Raw genomic sequence first — 20,115 nt, forward strand, 5'->3', positions numbered from 1 at the left:
GCACTGTCAGACAGTGCATTCCCGATCCTAACCACACTGTTAGACGGTGCATTCCCGATCCTCACCGCACTGTCAGACGGTGCATTCCAGATCCTAACCACACTGTCAGACGGTGCATTCCAGATCCTAACCACACTGTCAGACGGTGCATTCCAGATCCTAACCACACTGTCAGACGGTGCATTCCAGATCCTCACCGCACTGTTAGACGGTGCATTCCCGATCCTCACCGCACTGTCAGACGGTGCATTCCAGATCCTAACCACACTGTCAGACGGTGCATTCCAGATCCTAACCGCACTGTTAGACGGTGCATTCCCGATCCTCACCACACTGTCAGACGGTGCATTCCAGATCCTAACCACACTGTCAGACGGTGCATTCCAGATCCTCACCGCACTGTCAGACGGTGCATTCCAGATCCTAACCACACTGTCAGACGGTGCATTCCAGATCCTAACCGCACTGTCAGACGGTGCATTCCAGATCCTAACCACACTGTCAGACGGTGCATTCCAGATCCTCACCGCACTGTCAGACGGTGCATTCCAGATCCTCACCACACTGTCAGACGGTGCATTCCAGATCCTAACCACACTGTCAGACGGTGCATTCCAGATCCTCACCGCACTGTCAGACGGTGCATTCCAGATCCTAACCGCACTGTCAGACGGTGCATTCCAGATCCTAACCGCACTGTCAGACGGTGCATTCCAGATCCTCACCGCACTGTCAGACGGTGCATTCCAGATCCTAACCGCACTGTCAGACGGTGCATTCCAGATCCTAACCACACTGTCAGACGGTGCATTCCAGATCCTAACCGCACTGTCAGACGGTGCATTCCAGATCCTAACCACACTGTCAGACGGTGCATTCCAGATCCTAACCGCACTGCCAGACGGTGCATTCCAGATCCTAACCGCACTGCCAGACAGTGCATTCCCGATCCTAACCACACTGCCAGACGGTGCATTCCAGATCCTCACCGCACTGTCAGACAGTGCATTCCCGATCCTAACCACACTGTCAGTCGGTGCATTCCAGATCCTAACCGCACTGTCAGACGGTGCATTCCAGATCCTAACCACACTGTCAGACGGTGCATTCCCGATCCTAACCGCACTGTCAGACGGTGCATTCCAGATCCTAACCACACTGCCAGACGGTGCATTCCCGATCCTAACCACACTGTCAGACGGTGCATTCCAGATCCTAACCACACTGTCAGACGGTGCATTCCAGATCCTCACCACACTGTCAGACGGTGCATTCCAGATCCTAACCGCACTGTCAGACGGTGCATTCCAGATCCTAACCACACTGTCAGACGGTGCATTCCAGATCCTCACCACACTGTCAGACGGTGCATTCCAGATCCTAACCACACTGTCAGACGGTGCATTCCAGATCCTCACCACACTGTCAGACAGTGCATTCCCGATCCTAACCACACTGTCAGACGGTGCATTCCCGATCCTCACCGCACTGTCAGACGGTGCATTCCCGATCCTAACCGCACTGTCAGACGGTGCATTCCCGATCCTCACCGCACTGTCAGACGGTGCATTCCAGATCCTAACCGCACTGCCAGACAGTGCATTCCCGATCCTAACCACACTGCCAGACGGTGCATTCCAGATCCTCACCGCACTGTCAGACAGTGCATTCCCGATCCTAACCACACTGTCAGTCGGTGCATTCCAGATCCTAACCACACTGTCAGACGGTGCATTCCAGATCCTAACCACACTGTCAGACGGTGCATTCCAGATCCTAACCACACTGTCAGACGGTGCATTCCAGATCCTAACCACACTGTCAGACGGTGCATTCCCGATCCTAACCACACTGTCAGACAGTGCATGCCAGATCCTCACCGCACTGTCAGACGGTGCATTCCAGATCCTAACCACACTGTCAGACGGTGCATTCCCGATCCTAACCACACTGTCAGACGGTGCATTCCAGATCCTCACCACACTGTCAGACGGTGCATTCCAGATCCTAACCACACTGTTAGACGGTGCATTCCCGATCCTAACCACACTGTCAGACGGTGCATTCCAGATCCTAACCACACTGTCAGACGGTGCATTCCAGATCCTCACCACACTGTCAGACGGTGCATTCCAGATCCTAACCGCACTGTCAGACGGTGCATTCCCGATCCTAACCGCACTGTCAGACGGTGCATTCCCGATCCTAACCGCACTGTCAGACGGTGCATTCCAGATCCTAACCACACTGTCAGACAGTGCATTCCAGATCCTAACCACACTGTCAGACAGTGCATTCCAGATCCTAACCACACTGTCAGACAGTGCATTCCAGATCCTAACCACACTGTCAGACAGTGCATTCCCGATCCTAACCGCACTGTCAGACGGTGCATTCCAGATCCTAACCACACTGTCAGACAGTGCATTCCCGATCCTAACCGCACTGTCAGACAGTGCATTCCAGATCCTAACCACACTGTCAGACGGTGCATTCCAGATCCTAACCACACTGTCAGACGGTGCATTCCAGATCCTAACCACACTGTCAGACAGTGCATTCCAGATCCTAACCACACTGTCAGACAGTGCATTCCCGATCCTAACCACACTGTCAGACGGTGCATTCCCGATCCTAACCACACTGTCAGACGGTGCATTCCAGATCCTAACCACACTGTCAGACGGTGCATTCCAGATCCTAACCACACTGTCAGACAGTGCATTCCAGATCCTAACCACACTGTCAGACAGTGCATTCCCGATCCTAACCACACTGTTAGACGGTGCATTCCCAATCCTAACCACACTGTCAGACGGTGCATTCCAGATCCTAACCACACTGTCAGACGGTGCATTCCCGATCCTAACCACACTGTCAGACGGTGCATTCCAGATCCTAACCACACTGTCAGACGGTGCATTCCCGATCCTAACCACACTGTCAGACGGTGCATTCCCGATCCTAACCGCACTGTCAGTCGGTGCATTCCCGATCCTAACCACACTGTCAGACGGTGCATTCCAGATCCTAACCACACTGTCAGACGGTGCATTCCAGATCCTAACCACACTGTCAGACGGTGCATTCTAGATCCTCACCACACTGTCAGACGGTGCATTCCAGATCCTAACCACACTGTCAGACAGTGCATTCCAGATCCTAACCACACTGCCAGACGGTGCATTCCAGATCCTCACCACACTGTCAGACGGTGCATTCCAGATCCTAACCACACTGTCAGACGGTGCATTCCCGATCCTAACCACACTGTCAGACGGTGCATTCTAGATCCTAACCACACTGCCAGACGGTGCATTCCAGATCCCAACCGCACTGTCAGACGGTGCATTCCAGATCCTAACCGCACTGCCAGACGGTGCATTCCAGATCCTCACCGCACTGTCAGACGGTGCATTCCCGATCCTAACCACACTGTCAGACAGTGCATTCCCGATCCTAACCACACTGTCAGACGGTGCATTCCAGATCCTAACCACACTGTCAGACGGTGCATTCCAGATCCTAACCGCACTGTCAGACGGTGCATTCCCGATCCTAACCACACTGTCAGACGGTGCATTCCCGATCCTAACCGCACTGCCAGACAGTGCATTCCCGATCCTAACCGCACTGTCAGACGGTGCATTCCAGATCCTAACCACACTGTCAGACAGTGCATTCCCGATCCTCACCGCACTGCCAGACAGTGCATTCCCGATCCTAACCACACTGTCAGACGGTGCATTCCCGATCCTAACCACACTGTCAGACAGTGCATTCCAGATCCTAACCGCACTGCCAGACGGTGCATTCCAGATCCTAACCGCACTGTCAGACGGTGCATTCCCGATCCTAACCACACTGTCAGACGGTGCATTCCAGATCCTAACCGCACTGTCAGACGGTGCATTCCCGATCCTAACCACACTGTCAGACGGTGCATTCCCGATCCTAACCGCACTGTCAGACGGTGCATTCCCGATCCTAACCGCACTGTCAGACGGTGCATTCCCGATCCTAACCACACTGTCAGACGGTGCATTCCAAATCCTAACCACACTGTCAGACGGTGCATTCCCGATCCTCACCGCACTGTCAGACGGTGCATTCCCGATCCTCACCGCACTGTCAGACGGTGCATTCCAGATCCTAACCACACTGTCAGACAGTGCATTCCCGATCCTCACCGCACTGTCAGACGGTGCATTCCAGATCCTAACCGCACTGTCAGACAGTGCATTCCAGATCCTAACCACACTGTCAGACGGTGCATTCCAAATCCTAACCGCACTGTCAGACGGTGCATTCCAGATCCTAACCGCACTGTCAGACAGTGCATTCCCGATCCTCACCGCACTGTCAGACGGTGCATTCCAGATCCTAACCACACTGTCAGACAGTGCATTCCCGATCCTCACCGCACTGTCAGACAGTGCATTCCAGATCCTAACCACACTGTCAGACAGTGCATTCCAGATCCTAACCGCACTGTCAGACAGTGCATTCCAGATCCTAACCACACTGTCAGACAGTGCATTCCAGATCCTCACCGCACTGTCAGACGGTGCATTCCAGATCCTAACCACACTGTCAGACGGTGCATTCCAGATCCTAACCGCACTGTCAGACGGTGCATTCCAGATCCTCACCGCACTGTCAGACAGTGCATTCCCGATCCTCACCGCACTGTCAGACGGTGCATTCCAGATCCTAACCACACTGTCAGACGGTGCATTCCCGATCCTCACCGCACTGTCAGACGGTGCATTCCCGATCCTAACCACACTGTCAGACGGTGCATTCCAGATCCTAACCACACTGTCAGACGGTGCATTCCCGATCCTCACCGCACTGTCAGACGGTGCATTCCCGATCCTAACCACACTGTCAGACAGTGCATTCCAGATCCTAACCGCACTGCCAGACGGTGCATTCCAGATCCTAACCGCACTGCCAGACGGTGCATTCCAGATCCTCACCACACTGTCAGACAGTGCATTCCAGATCCTAACCACACTGTCAGACGGTGCATTCCAGATCCTAACCACACTGTCAGACAGTGCATTCCAGATCCTAACCACACTGTCAGACAGTGCATTCCAGATCCTAACCACACTGTCAGACGGTGCATTCCCGATCCTAACCGCACTGTCAGACGGTGCATTCCAGATCCTAACCGCACTGTCAGACGGTGCATTCCAGATCCTAACCACACTGTCAGACGGTGCATTCCCGATCCTAACCGCACTGTCAGACGGTGCATTCCAGATCCTAACCACACTGTCAGACGGTGCATTCCCGATCCTAACCGCACTGTCAGACGGTGCATTCCAGATCCTAACCGCACTGTCAGACGGTGCATTCCAGATCCTAACCGCACTGTCAGACGGTGCATTCCAGATCCTAACCGCACTGTCAGACAGTGCATTCCCGATCCTAACCACACTGCCAGACGGTGCATTCCAGATCCTAACCACACTGTCAGACGGTGCATTCCAGATCCTAACCGCACTGTCAGACAGTGCATTCCCGATCCTAACCACACTGCCAGACGGTGCATTCCAGATCCTAACCACACTGTCAGACGGTGCATTCCAGATCCTAACCACACTGTCAGACAGTGCATTCCAGATCCTAACCACACTGTCAGACAGTGCATTCCAGATCCTAACCACACTGTCAGACGGTGCATTCCAGATCCTAACCGCACTGCCAGACAGTGCATTCCAGATCCTAACCACACTGTCAGACAGTGCATTCCAGATCCTAACCACACTGTCAGACAGTGCATTCCAGATCCTAACCACACTGTCAGACAGTGCATTCCAGATCCTAACCACACTGTCAGACAGTGCATTCCAGATCCTAACCACACTGTCAGACAGTGCATTCCAGATCCTAACCACACTGTCAGACAGTGCATTCCAGATCCTAACCACACTGTCAGACAGTGCATTCCAGATCCTAACCACACTGTCAGACAGTGCATTCCAGATCCTAACCACACTGTCAGACAGTGCATTCCCGATCCCAACCGCACTGTCAGACGGTGCATTCCAGATCCTAACCGCACTGTCAGACGGTGCATTCCAGATCCTAACCGCACTGTCAGACGGTGCATTCCAGATCCTAACCGCACTGTCAGACGGTGCATTCCAGATCCTCACCGCACTGTCAGTCGGTGCATTCCCGATCCTCACCGCACTGTCAGACGGTGCATTCCCGATCCTAACCACACTGTCAGACGGTGCATTCCAGATCCTAACCACACTGTCAGACGGTGCATTCCCGATCCTAACCACACTGTCAGACGGTGCATTCCCGATCCTAACCACACTGCGAGACGGTGCATTCCAGATCCTAACCGCACTGCCAGACGGTGCATTCCAGATCCTAACCACACTGTCAGACGGTGCATTCCCGATCCCAACCGCACTGTCAGACGGTGCATTCCCGATCCTAACCACACTGTCAGACAGTGCATTCCAGATCCTAACCGCACTGTCAGACGGTGCATTCCCGATCCTAACCACACTGTCAGACAGTGCATTCCAGATCCTAACCACACTGTCAGACAGTGCATTCCCGATCCCAACCGCACTGTCAGACGGTGCATTCCAGATCCTAACCACACTGTCAGACGGTGCATTCCAGATCCTAACCGCACTGTCAGACGGTGCATTCCAGATCCTAACCGCACTGTCAGACAGTGCATTCCAGATCCTCACCACACTGTCAGACGGTGCATTCCAGATCCTAACCACACTGTCAGACGGTGCATTCCAGATCCTCACCACACTGTCAGACGGTGCATTCCAGATCCTAACCACACTGTCAGACAGTGCATTCCAGATCCTAACCACACTGCCAGACGGTGCATTCCCGATCCCAACCGCACTGTCAGACGGTGCATTCCAGATCCTAACCGCACTGTCAGACGGTGCATTCCAGATCCTCACCGCACTGCCAGACGGTGCATTCCCGATCCTAACCACACTGTCAGACGGTGCATTCCAGATCCTAACCACACTGTCAGACGGTGCATTCCCGATCCCAACCGCACTGTCAGACGGTGCATTCCAGATCCTAACCGCACTGTCAGACGGTGCATTCCAGATCCTAACCACACTGTCAGACGGTGCATTCCCGATCCTAACCGCACTGTCAGACGGTGCATTCCAGATCCTAACCACACTGTCAGACGGTGCATTCCAGATCCTAACCACACTGTCAGACGGTGCATTCCAGATCCTAACCACACTGTCAGACGGTGCATTCCCGATCCTAACCACACTGTCAGACGGTGCATTCCAGATCCTAACCACACTGTCAGACGGTGCATTCCAGATCCTAACCACACTGTCAGACGGTGCATTCCAGATCCTAACCACACTGTCAGACGGTGCATTCCAGATCCTAACCACACTGTCAGACGGTGCATTCCCGATCCTAACCACACTGCCAGACGGTGCATTCCAGATCCTAACCACACTGTCAGACGGTGCATTCCCGATCCTAACCACACTGTCAGACGGTGCATTCCCGATCCTAACCACACTGTCAGACGGTGCATTCCAGATCCTAACCGCACTGTCAGACGGTGCATTCCAGATCCTAACCGCACTGTCAGACGGTGCATTCCCGATCCTCACCGCACTGTCAGACGGTGCATTCCAGATCCTAACCACACTGTCAGACGGTGCATTCCCGATCCTAACCACACTGTCAGACGGTGCATTCCAGATCCTAACCACACTGTCAGACGGTGCACTCCAGATCCTAACCACACTGCCAGACGGTGCATTCCAGATCCTCACCGCACTGTTAGACGGTGCATTCCAGATCCTAACCGCACTGTCAGACGGTGCACTCCAGATCCTAACCACACTGCCAGACGGTGCACTCCAGATCCTAACCACACTGTCAGACGGTGCATTCCAGATCCTAACCACACTGTCAGACGGTGCATTCCAGATCCTAACCACACTGTCAGACGGTGCATTCCAGATCCTAACCACACTGCCAGACGGTGCACTCCAGATCCTAACCACACTGTCAGACGGTGCACTCCAGATCCTAACCACACTGCCAGACGGTGCATTCCAGATCCTAACCACACTGTCAGACGGTGCATTCCAGATCCTAACCACACTGCCAGACGGTGCATTCCAGATCCTCACCGCACTGTTAGACGGTGCATTCCAGATCCTCACCGCACTGTTAGACGGTGCATTCCCGATCCTAACCACACTGTCAGACGGTGCATTCCAGATCCTAACCACACTGCCAGACGGTGCATTCCCGATCCTAACCACACTGTCAGACGGTGCATTCCCGATCCTCACCACACTGTTAGACGGTGCATTCCAGATCCTCACCGCACTGTTAGACGGTGCATTCCAGATCCTCACCGCACTGTTAGACGGTGCATTCCCGATCCTAACCACACTGTTAGACGGTGCACTCCAGATCCTAACCACACTGTCAGACGGTGCATTCCAGATCCTAACCGCACTGTTAGACGGTGCATTCCAGATCCTAACCGCACTGTCAGACGGTGCATTCCAGATCCTAACCGCACTGTCAGACGGTGCATTCCAGATCCTAACCACACTGCCAGACGGTGCATTCCAGATCCTAACCGCACTGTCAGACGGTGCATTCCAGATCCTAACCACACTGCCAGACGGTGCATTCCAGATCCTAACCGCACTGTCAGACGGTGCATTCCAGATCCTCACCACACTGTCAGACGGTGCACTCCAGATCCTAACCACACTGTCAGACGGTGCATTCCCGATCCTAACCGCACTGTCAGACAGTGCATTCCAGATCCTAACCACACTGCCAGACGGTGCATTCCAGATCCTAACCGCACTGTCAGACGGTGCATTCCAGATCCTCACCGCACTGTCAGACGGTGCATTCCAGATCCTAACCACACTGTCAGACGGTGCATTCCCGATCCTAACCGCACTGTCAGACGGTGCATTCCAGATCCTAACCGCACTGTTAGACGGTGCATTCCAGATCCTAACCGCACTGTTAGACGGTGCATTCCAGATCCTAACCGCACTGTTAGACGGTGCATTCCAGATCCTCACCGCACTGCCAGACGGTGCATTCCAGATCCTAACCACACTGTCAGACGGTGCATTCCAGATCCTCACCGCACTGTCAGACGGTGCATTCCAGATCCTCACCGCACTGTCAGACGGTGCATTCCAGATCCTCACCGCACTGTCAGACAGTGCATTCCAGATCCTAACCGCACTGCCAGACAGTGCATTCCCGATCCTCACCGCACTGTCAGACAGTGCATTCCAGATCCTAACCGCACTGCCAGACAGTGCATTCCCGATCCTCACCGCACTGTCAGACAGTGCATTCCAGATCCTAACCACACTGTCAGACGGTGCATTCCAGATCCTCACCGCACTGTCAGACGGTGCATTCCAGATCCTCACCGCACTGTCAGACGGTGCATTCCCGATCCTCACCGCACTGTCAGACGGTGCATTCCCGATCCTAACCGCACTGCCAGACGGTGCATTCCCGATCCTAACCACACTGTCAGACGGTGCATTCCCGATCCTAACCACACTGCCAGACGGTGCATTCCAGATCCTCACCGCACTGTCAGACGGTGCATTCCAGATCCTAACCGCACTGCCAGACGGTGCATTCCAGATCCTCACCGCACTGTCAGACGGTGCATTCCAGATCCTCACCGCACTGTCAGACGGTGCATTCCAGATCCTAACCGCACTGTCAGACAGTGCATTCCAGATCCTAACCACACTGTCAGACGGTGCATTCCCGATCCTCACCACACTGTCAGACGGTGCATTCCAGATCCTAACCACACTGCCAGACGGTGCATTCCAGATCCTCACCGCACTGTCAGACGGTGCATTCCAGATCCTCACCGCACTGTCAGACGGTGCATTCCAGATCCTCACCGCACTGTCAGACGGTGCATTCCCGATCCTAACCACACTGTCAGACGGTGCATTCCAGATCCTAACCGCACTGTCAGACGGTGCATTCCAGATCCTAACCACACTGCCAGACGGTGCATTCCAGATCCTCACCGCACTGTCAGACGGTGCATTCCAGATCCTAACCGCACTGTCAGACGGTGCATTCCAGATCCTAACCACACTGCCAGACGGTGCATTCCAGATCCTAACCACACTGTCAGACGGTGCATTCCAGATCCTCACCACACTGTCAGACGGTGCATTCCAGATCCTAACCACACTGTCAGACGGTGCATTCCAGATCCTCACCACACTGTCAGACGGTGCATTCCAGATCCTCACCACACTGTCAGACGGTGCATTCCCGATCCTCACCACACTGTCAGACGGTGCATTCCAGATCCTAACCGCACTGTCAGACGGTGCATTCCAGATCCTAACCGCACTGTCAGACGGTGCATTCCAGATCCTCACCGCACTGTCAGACGGTGCATTCCAGATCCTAACCACACTGTCAGACGGTGCATTCCAGATCCTAACCACACTGTCAGTCGGTGCATTCCCGATCCTCACCGCACTGTCAGACGGTGCATTCCAGATCCTAACCACACTGCCAGACGGTGCATTCCAGATCCTAACCACACTGTCAGACGGTGCATTCCAGATCCTCACCACACTGTCAGACGGTGCATTCCCGATCCTAACCACACTGTCAGACGGTGCATTCCCGATCCTAACCACACTGTCAGACGGTGCATTCCCGATCCTAACCACACTGCCAGACGGTGCATTCCAGATCCTAACCACACTGTCAGACGGTGCATTCCAGATCCTCACCGCACTGTCAGACGGTGCATTCCAGATCCTAACCGCACTGCCAGACGGTGCATTCCAGATCCTAACCGCACTGTCAGACGGTGCATTCCCGATCCTAACCGCACTGTCAGACGGTGCATTCCAGATCCTAACCGCACTGTCAGACGGTGCATTCCAGATCCTAACCGCACTGTCAGACAGTGCATTCCCGATCCTAACCGCACTGTCAGACGGTGCATTCCAGATCCTAACCGCACTGTCAGACGGTGCATTCCAGATCCTAACCACACTGTCAGACAGTGCATTCCAGATCCTAACCGCACTGTCAGACGGTGCATTCCCGATCCTAACCACACTGTCAGACAGTGCATTCCAGATCCTCACCGCACTGTCAGACGGTGCATTCCAGATCCTCACCGCACTGCCAGACGGTGCATTCCCGATCCTAACCACACTGTCAGACGGTGCATTCCCGATCCTAACCACACTGTCAGACGGTGCATTCCAGATCCTAACCACACTGTCAGACAGTGCATTCCCGATCCTCACCGCACTGTCAGACGGTGCATTCCAGATCCTAACCACACTGTCAGACGGTGCATTCCCGATCCTAACCACACTGTCAGACGGTGCATTCCCGATCCTAACCACACTGTCAGACGGTGCATTCCCGATCCTCACCGCACTGTCAGACGGTGCATTCCCGATCCTAACCACACTGTCAGACGGTGCATTCCAGATCCTAACCACACTGTCAGACGGTGCATTCCCGATCCTAACCACACTGTCAGACGGTGCATTCCCGATCCTAACCGCACTGTCAGACGGTGCATTCCAGATCCTAACCGCACTGTCAGACAGTGCATTCCAGATCCTAACCACACTGTCAGACGGTGCATTCCAGATCCTAACCGCACTGTCAGACGGTGCATTCCAGATCCTAACCGCACTGTCAGACAGTGCATTCCCGATCCTAACCACACTGTCAGACGGTGCATTCCAGATCCTCACCACACTGTCAGACAGTGCATTCCAGATCCTAACCACACTGTCAGACGGTGCATTCCAGATCCTCACCGCACTGTTAGACGGTGCATTCCCGATCCTAACCACACTGTCAGACGGTGCATTCCCGATCCTCACCGCACTGTCAGACGGTGCATTCCCGATCCTAACCACACTGTCAGACGGTGCATTCCCGATCCTAACCACACTGTCAGACGGTGCATTCCCGATCCTAACCACACTGTCAGACGGTGCATTCCAGATCCTAACCGCACTCTCAGACGGTGCATTCCAGATCCTCACCGCACTGTCAGACGGTGCATTCCAGATCCTCACCGCACTGTCAGACAGTGCATTCCCGATCCTCACCGCACTGTCAGACAGTGCATTCCCGATCCTCACCGCACTGTCAGACGGTGCATTCCAGATCCTAACCGCACTGTCAGACGGTGCATTCCCGATCCTCACCGCACTGCCAGACGGTGCATTCCCGATCCTAACCACACTGTCAGACGGTGCATTCCCGATCCTCACCGCACTGTCAGACGGTGCATTCCCGATCCTCACCGCACTGTCAGACGGTGCATTCCCGATCCTCACCGCACTGTCAGACAGTGCATTCCCGATCCTAACCACACTGTCAGACGGTGCATTCCCGATCCTCACCGCACTGTCAGACGGTGCATTCCCGATCCTAACCACACTGTCAGACGGTGCATTCCCGATCCTCACCACACTGTCAGACGGTGCATTCCAGATCCTAACCACACTGCCAGACAGTGCATTCCAGATCCTAACCACACTGTCAGACGGTGCATTCCAGATCCTAACCACACTGTCAGACAGTGCATTCCCGATCCTAACCGCACCGTCAGACGGTGCATTCCAGATCCTAACCGCACTGTCAGACAGTGCATTCCAGATCCTAACCACACTGTCAGACGGTGCATTCCAGATCCTAACCACACTGTCAGACGGTGCATTCCAGATCCTAACCACACTGTCAGACGGTGCATTCCAGATCCTAACCACACTGTCAGACGGTGCATTCCAGATCCTAACCGCACTGTCAGACGGTGCATTCCAGATCCTAACCACACTGTCAGACGGTGCATTCCAGATCCTCACCGCACTGCCAGACGGTGCATTCCCGATCCTAACCACACCGTCAGACGGTGCACTCCAGATCCTAACCACACTGTCAGACGGTGCATTCCCGATCCTAACCACACTGTCAGACAGTGCATTCCAGATCCTCACCACACTGCCAGACGGTGCATTCCAGATCCTAACCACACTGTCAGACGGTGCATTCCAGATCCTAACCACACTGTCAGACGGTGCATTCCAGATCCTAACCACACTGTCAGACGGTGCATTCCAGATCCTAACCGCACTGCCAGACGGTGCATTCCCGATCCTAACCACACTGCCAGACGGTGCATTCCAGATCCTAACCACACTGTCAGACGGTGCATTCCAGATCCTAACCACACTGTCAGACGGTGCATTCCAGATCCTAACCGCACTGTCAGACGGTGCATTCCAGATCCTAACCACACTGCCAGACGGTGCATTCCAGATCCTCACCGCACTGTCAGACGGTGCATTCCAGATCCCAACCACACTGTCAGACGGTGCATTCCAGATCCTAACCACACTGTCAGACGGTGCATTCCAGATCCTCACCGCACTGTCAGACAGTGCATTCCAGATCCTCACCACACTGTCAGACGGTGCATTCCAGATCCTAACCACACTGTCAGACAGTGCATTCCCGATCCTAACCACACTGTCAGACGGTGCATTCCCGATCCTAACCACACTGCCAGACGGTGCATTCCAGATCCTAACCACACTGTCAGACAGTGCATTCCCGATCCTCACCACACTGTCAGACGGTGCATTCCCGATCCTAACCACACTGTCAGACGGTGCATTCCCGATCCTAACCACACTGTCAGACAGTGCATTCCCGATCCTAACCACACTGTCAGACGGTGCATTCCAGATCCTCACCGCACTGTCAGACGGTGCATTCCAGATCCTAACCACACTGTCAGACGGTGCATTCCAGATCCTCACCGCACTGCCAGACGGTGCATTCCCGATCCTAACCGCACTGTCAGACGGTGCATTCCCGATCCTAACCGCACTGTCAGACGGTGCATTCCCGATCCTAACCACACTGTCAGACAGTGCATTCCCGATCCTAACCACACTGTCAGACGGTGCATTCCAGATCCTCACCGCACTGCCAGACGGTGCATTCCAGATCCTAACCGCACTGTCAGACGGTGCATTCCCGATCCTCACCGCACTGTCAGACGGTGCATTCCAGATCCTAACCGCACTGTCAGACGGTGCATTCCCGATCCTAACCGCACTGTCAGACGGTGCATTCCAGATCCTAACCGCACTGTCAGACGGTGCATTCCAGATCCTCACCGCACTGTCAGACGGTGCATTCCAGATCCTAACCGCACTGTCAGACAGTGCATTCCAGATCCTAACCACACTGTCAGACGGTGCATTCCAGATCCTAACCGCACTGTCAGACGGTGCATTCCCGATCCTAACCGCACTGTCAGACGGTGCATTCCCGATCCTAACCACACTGTCAGACAGTGCATTCCCGATCCTAACCACACTGTCAGACGGTGCATTCCAGATCCTCACCGCACTGCCAGACGGTGCATTCCAGATCCTAACCGCACTGTCAGACGGTGCATTCCCGATCCTAACCGCACTGCCAGACGGTGCATTCCAGATCCTAACCGCACTGTCAGACGGTGCATTCCCGATCCTAACCGCACTGTCAGACGGTGCATTCCAGATCCTAACCGCACTGTCAGACGGTGCATTCCCGATCCTAACCGCACTGTCAGACGGTGCATTCCAGATCCTAACCGCACTGTCAGACGGTGCATTCCAGATCCTAACCACACTGTCAGACAGTGCATTCCCGATCCTAACCACACTGCCAGACGGTGCATTCCAGATCCTAACCACACTGTCAGACGGTGCATTCCAGATCCTAACCACACTGTCAGACGGTGCATTCCAGATCCTAACCACACTGCCAGACGGTGCATTCCAGATCCTAACCACACTGTCAGACAGTGCATTCCAGATCCTAACCACACTGTCAGACAGTGCATTCCAGATCCTAACCACACTGTCAGACAGTGCATTCCAGATCCTAACCACACTGTCAGACAGTGCATTCCAGATCCTAACCACACTGTCAGACAGTGCATTCCAGATCCTAACCACACTGTCAGACAGTGCATTCCAGATCCTAACCACACTGTCAGACAGTGCATTCCAGATCCTAACCACACTGTCAGACAGTGCATTCCAGATCCTAACCACACTGTCAGACAGTGCATTCCAGATCCTAACCACACTGTCAGACAGTGCATTCCAGATCCTAACCACACTGTCAGACAGTGCATTCCAGATCCTAACCACACTGTCAGACAGTGCATTCCCGATCCCAACCGCACTGTCAGACGGTGCATTCCAGATCCTAACCACACTGTCAGACGGTGCATTCCAGATCCTAACCACACTGTCAGACAGTGCATTCCAGATCCTAACCACACTGTCAGACAGTGCATTCCAGATCCTCACCGCACTGTCAGACGGTGCATTCCAGATCCTAACCACACTGTCAGACGGTGCATTCCAGATCCTAACCGCACTGTCAGACAGTGCATTCCAGATCCTAACCGCACTGTCAGACAGTGCATTCCAGATCCTAACCACACTGTCAGACAGTGCATTCCAGATCCTAACCACACTGTCAGACAGTGCATTCCAGATCCTAACCACACTGTCAGACAGTGCATTCCAGATCCTAACCGCACTGTCAGACGGTGCATTCCCGATCCTAACCACACTGTCAGACGGTGCATTCCAGATCCTAACCACACTGTCAGACAGTGCATTCCAGATCCTCACCGCACTGTCAGACGGTGCATTCCCGATCCTAACCACACTGTCAGACGGTGCATTCCAGATCCTAACCGCACTGTCAGACAGTGCATTCCAGATCCTAACCGCACTGTCAGACGGTGCATTCCAGATCCTAACCGCACTGCCAGACGGTGCATTCCAGATCCTAACCACACTGTCAGACGGTGCATTCCCGATCCTAACCACACTGTCAGACGGTGCATTCCCGATCCTAACCACACTGTCAGACGGTGCATTCCAGATCCTAACCACACTGTCAGACAGTGCATTCCAGATCCTAACCGCACTGTCAGACGGTGCATTCCCGATCCCAACCGCACTGTCAGACAGTGCATTCCCAATCCTAACCGCACTGTCAGACGGTGCATTCCCGATCCCAACCGCACTGTCAGACGGTGCATTCCAGATCCTAACCACACTGTCAGACGGTGCATTCCCGATCCTAACCACACTGTCAGACGGTGCATTCCAGATCCTCACCACACTGTCAGACGGTGCATTCCAGATCCTCACCGCACTGTCAGACAGTGCATTCCAGATCCTCACCGCACTGTCAGACGGTGCATTCCAGATCCTAACCACACTGTCAGACGGTGCATTCCAGATCCTAACCACACTGCCAGACGGTGCATTCCAGATCCTCACCGCACTGTCAGACAGTGCATTCCAGATCCTCACCGCACTGTCAGACGGTGCATTCCAGATCCTCACCGCACTGTCAGACAGTGCATTCCAGATCCTAACCACACTGTCAGACGGTGCATTCCCGATCCTCACCGCACTGTCAGACAGTGCACTCCAGATCCTAACCACACTGTCAGACGGTGCATTCCAGATCCTAACCGCACTGTCAGACAGTGCATTCCAGATCCTAACCACACTGCCAGACGGTGCATTCCCGATCCTAACCGCACTGTCAGACGGTGCATTCCCGATCCTAACCACACTGCCAGACGGTGCATTCCAGATCCTAACCGCACTGTCAGACGGTGCATTCCCGATCCTCACCGCACTGTCAGACGGTGCATTCCCGATCCCAACCGCACTGTCAGACGGTGCATTCCCGATCCTCACCGCACTGTCAGACGGTGCATTCCAGATCCTAACCACACTGTCAGACGGTGCATTCCAGATCCTAACCACACTGTCAGACGGTGCATTCCAGATCCTCACCGCACTGTCAGACAGTGCATTCCCGATCCTAACCGCACTGTCAGACGGTGCATTCCAGATCCTAACCACACTGTCAGACGGTGCATTCCCGATCCTAACCACACTGTCAGACGGTGCATTCCCGATCCTAACCACACTGTCAGACGGTGCATTCCAGATCCTAACCACACTGTCAGACGGTGCATTCCAGATCCTAACCGCACTGTCAGACGGTGCATTCCAGATCCTAACCACACTGTCAGACGGTGCATTCCAGATCCTCACCGCACTGTCAGACGGTGCATTCCAGATCCTAACCGCACTGTCAGACGGTGCATTCCAGATCCTAACCGCACTGTCAGACGGTGCATTCCAGATCCTCACCACACTGTCAGACAGTGCATTCCAGATCCTAACCACACTGTCAGACAGTGCATTCCAGATCCTAACCGCACTGTCAGACGGTGCATTCCCGATCCTAACCACACTGCCAGACGGTGCATTCCAGATCCTAACCGCACTGTCAGACGGTGCATTCCCGATCCTCACCGCACTGTCAGACGGTGCATTCCCGATCCTAACCGCACTGTCAGACGGTGCATTCCAGATCCTCACCGCACTGTCAGACGGTGCATTCCAGATCCTCACCGCACTGCCAGACGGTGCATTCCCGATCCTAACCACACTGTCAGACGGTGCATTCCCGATCCTCACCGCACTGTCAGACGGTGCATTCCCGATCCTAACCGCACTGTCAGACGGTGCATTCCAGATCCTCACCGCACTGTCAGACGGTGCATTCCAGATCCTCACCGCACTGTCAGACGGTGCATTCCAGATCCTAACCACACTGTCAGACGGTGCATTCCAGATCCTAACCACACTGCCAGACGGTGCATTCCAGATCCTCACCGCACTGCCAGACGGTGCATTCCCGATCCTAACCGCACTGTCAGACGGTGCATTCCAGATCCTAACCACACTGTCAGACGGTGCATTCCCGATCCTAACCACACTGTCAGACGGTGCATTCCCGATCCTAACCACACTGTCAGACGGTGCATTCCAGATCCTAACCGCACTGTCAGACAGTGCATTCCAGATCCTCACCGCACTGTCAGACGGTGCATTCCAGATCCTAACCACACTGTCAGACGGTGCATTCCCGATCCTAACCACACTGTCAGACGGTGCATTCCCGATCCTAACCGCACTGTCAGACGGTGCATTCCAGATCCTAACCGCACTGTCAGACGGTGCATTCCAGATCCTAACCGCACTGTCAGACGGTGCATTCCCGATCCTAACCACACTGTCAGACGGTGCACTCCAGATCTTCCCACGCCACCAACATTTTGATGCCGTGAAGTTCCACACTATCCTCTTCACAGTTCTCAATAATTCTACATTTTGTATCATCCACAAACTTTGAAATTATCTCGATCATTAATATATATCAGGAGAAACAGGAGTGCCAATACCAATTGCTGGGGGTCTCCACTGCAAACCTTACTCCAGCCTGAAAAACATCTCGGAACCCTTACCCCCCCCTCTTCCAAGCATTCAGCCAGTTTTGTACCACGTTGCGACTGTCCCTTTTATTGCATGAGCTATCACTCTTCTCAATGTTGTGTGGCACTGTCTGGAATAACGTTTGAAAGTCCATGCTCACCACTGCAGCGGCATTCCCGTCATTAACCTGCAGCCGGTGCTTCACATGCTGGTGTGCAGCATATCCACTCAAGTGCCGAGTGAGTGAAGCTTGGGGTCGCGCCAGGAGGGATGGCCAGGTGACGGGGTAATGGGTTGACTGGAATCCCGGCATCTGCTCAAGTTGGAGCAGGAAGTCCACATTCATAAGAACATAAGAAATAGGAGCAGGAGTAGGCCATCTGGCCCCTCGAGCCTGCCCCGCCATTCAATAAGATCATGGTCGATCTGAAGTGAATCAGTTGCACTTACCCGCCTGATCCCCATATCCCTTAATTCCCCTACAGAAAGTAATTCCAACATGAAACAAGCCGTTACCTGCAGTTGCATCACGACATAATTAAACTTCTCGTTCCTCCCACAGCCAATGAATCTGCACACATGATCCTTCCCTGAACAGAATGATAACACCAATTATTATAATGTACAGAAAAGGGCCTGCTGGGGACAAGAAGCAGTCATTGCTGAGGGAATATATTCACCACACATCTCCCTTACCTTGTAGTTTCTTCAGAACAGCCACCTCCATCTTCAGCACTTGCTTGGGTTGCTGGGCAGATTCCACCTTCAGTGCAACGTTCTCCCGGATTAACAAATCCGTTGCCTCATATATCTCACCAAACCCACCTCCACCAATCTTCTTCAGCTGAAAGAGAGACACTGAGCAGTGGGGTAACCGTGGCACAAAGATGAGATCTACATTTCCGGGTACGGGGTCGTACATATGGGTTGAGAGAGGAGGTTAACTGGGTGCATCGAGTGAGTAAGGCTTGAGTAAATTGGGGGGTGTCTCCGGATGGGGGGGCGGGGCACCGCAGGGCTCGGGGGGGGGGGGGGGGGGGGGCACCACAGGGCTCCGGGGGCGGGGGGGGGGGGGGCGGTTGCAGCCGGTGGTAAAGCTGACATCACTCACCACTTTCCAGCGGTCTTTTACAACAAAGGCCACGGGTAAAATGTCGACCTGTTCCCCTCCGCCACTCATGTTTGCCTCTTCCTGTGCCGGGGCTGCTAGGCACTGCATTGGACGGCCAGTGAGAACTCATACAGACTGCATCCAAAATGGTCCATTTACCTGCAGGACCAAGAATACAAACCCAGTGAGATCCAAAGCTGCTGAGTGACCATTACAGGCCCGAGTCAGACACAGTCCCAGCTTCAACAAAGGGTCGTCTGGACTGGAAGCTTCAGCTCCTTTCTCTCCTCACAGAGGCTGCCAGACCCACTGAGATTTTCCAGCATTTTCTCTTTTGGTTTCAGATTCCAGCATCCGCAGTAATTTGCTTTAACCCGACACCAGAATCCTGACCCTGACTCCCCTCTACCGGGGGAGGGGGGGGGGGGGGGGGGGGGGGGCAGACCGTGCCATCCCCATCCCCCCAAACTGGGGAGACAGGCCCTGCACCCCTCCACCACCCACCCCCCCCCCCCCCCCTCAATTGGGGAGACAGACCCTGCACTCCCCCCC

General features: G+C 54.1%; 1 protein-coding gene across 1 annotated transcript in view; it reads right to left on the bottom strand.

The window, feature by feature from the left end:
• LOC144486247 (tau-tubulin kinase 1-like) overlaps positions 1-19,717 on the bottom strand; it is a 354,268-nt gene extending 334,551 nt beyond the window's left edge. Inside the window, exons 1-3 of the mRNA XM_078204315.1 lie at positions 19,564-19,717; positions 19,149-19,296; positions 18,969-19,042 (exon numbers count right to left, since the gene is read on the bottom strand). Coding sequence (XP_078060441.1) covers positions 18,969-19,042; positions 19,149-19,296; positions 19,564-19,671 — 330 coding nt within the window. The 5' untranslated portion in view covers positions 19,672-19,717. The remainder of the gene's footprint in view (positions 1-18,968; positions 19,043-19,148; positions 19,297-19,563) is intronic.
• Positions 19,718-20,115: the final 398 nt, after the last annotated feature.

This window comes from Mustelus asterias, unplaced genomic scaffold (genome assembly GCF_964213995.1).
Source record: "Mustelus asterias unplaced genomic scaffold, sMusAst1.hap1.1 HAP1_SCAFFOLD_307, whole genome shotgun sequence".
NCBI classification, from domain to species: domain Eukaryota; kingdom Metazoa; phylum Chordata; class Chondrichthyes; order Carcharhiniformes; family Triakidae; genus Mustelus; species Mustelus asterias.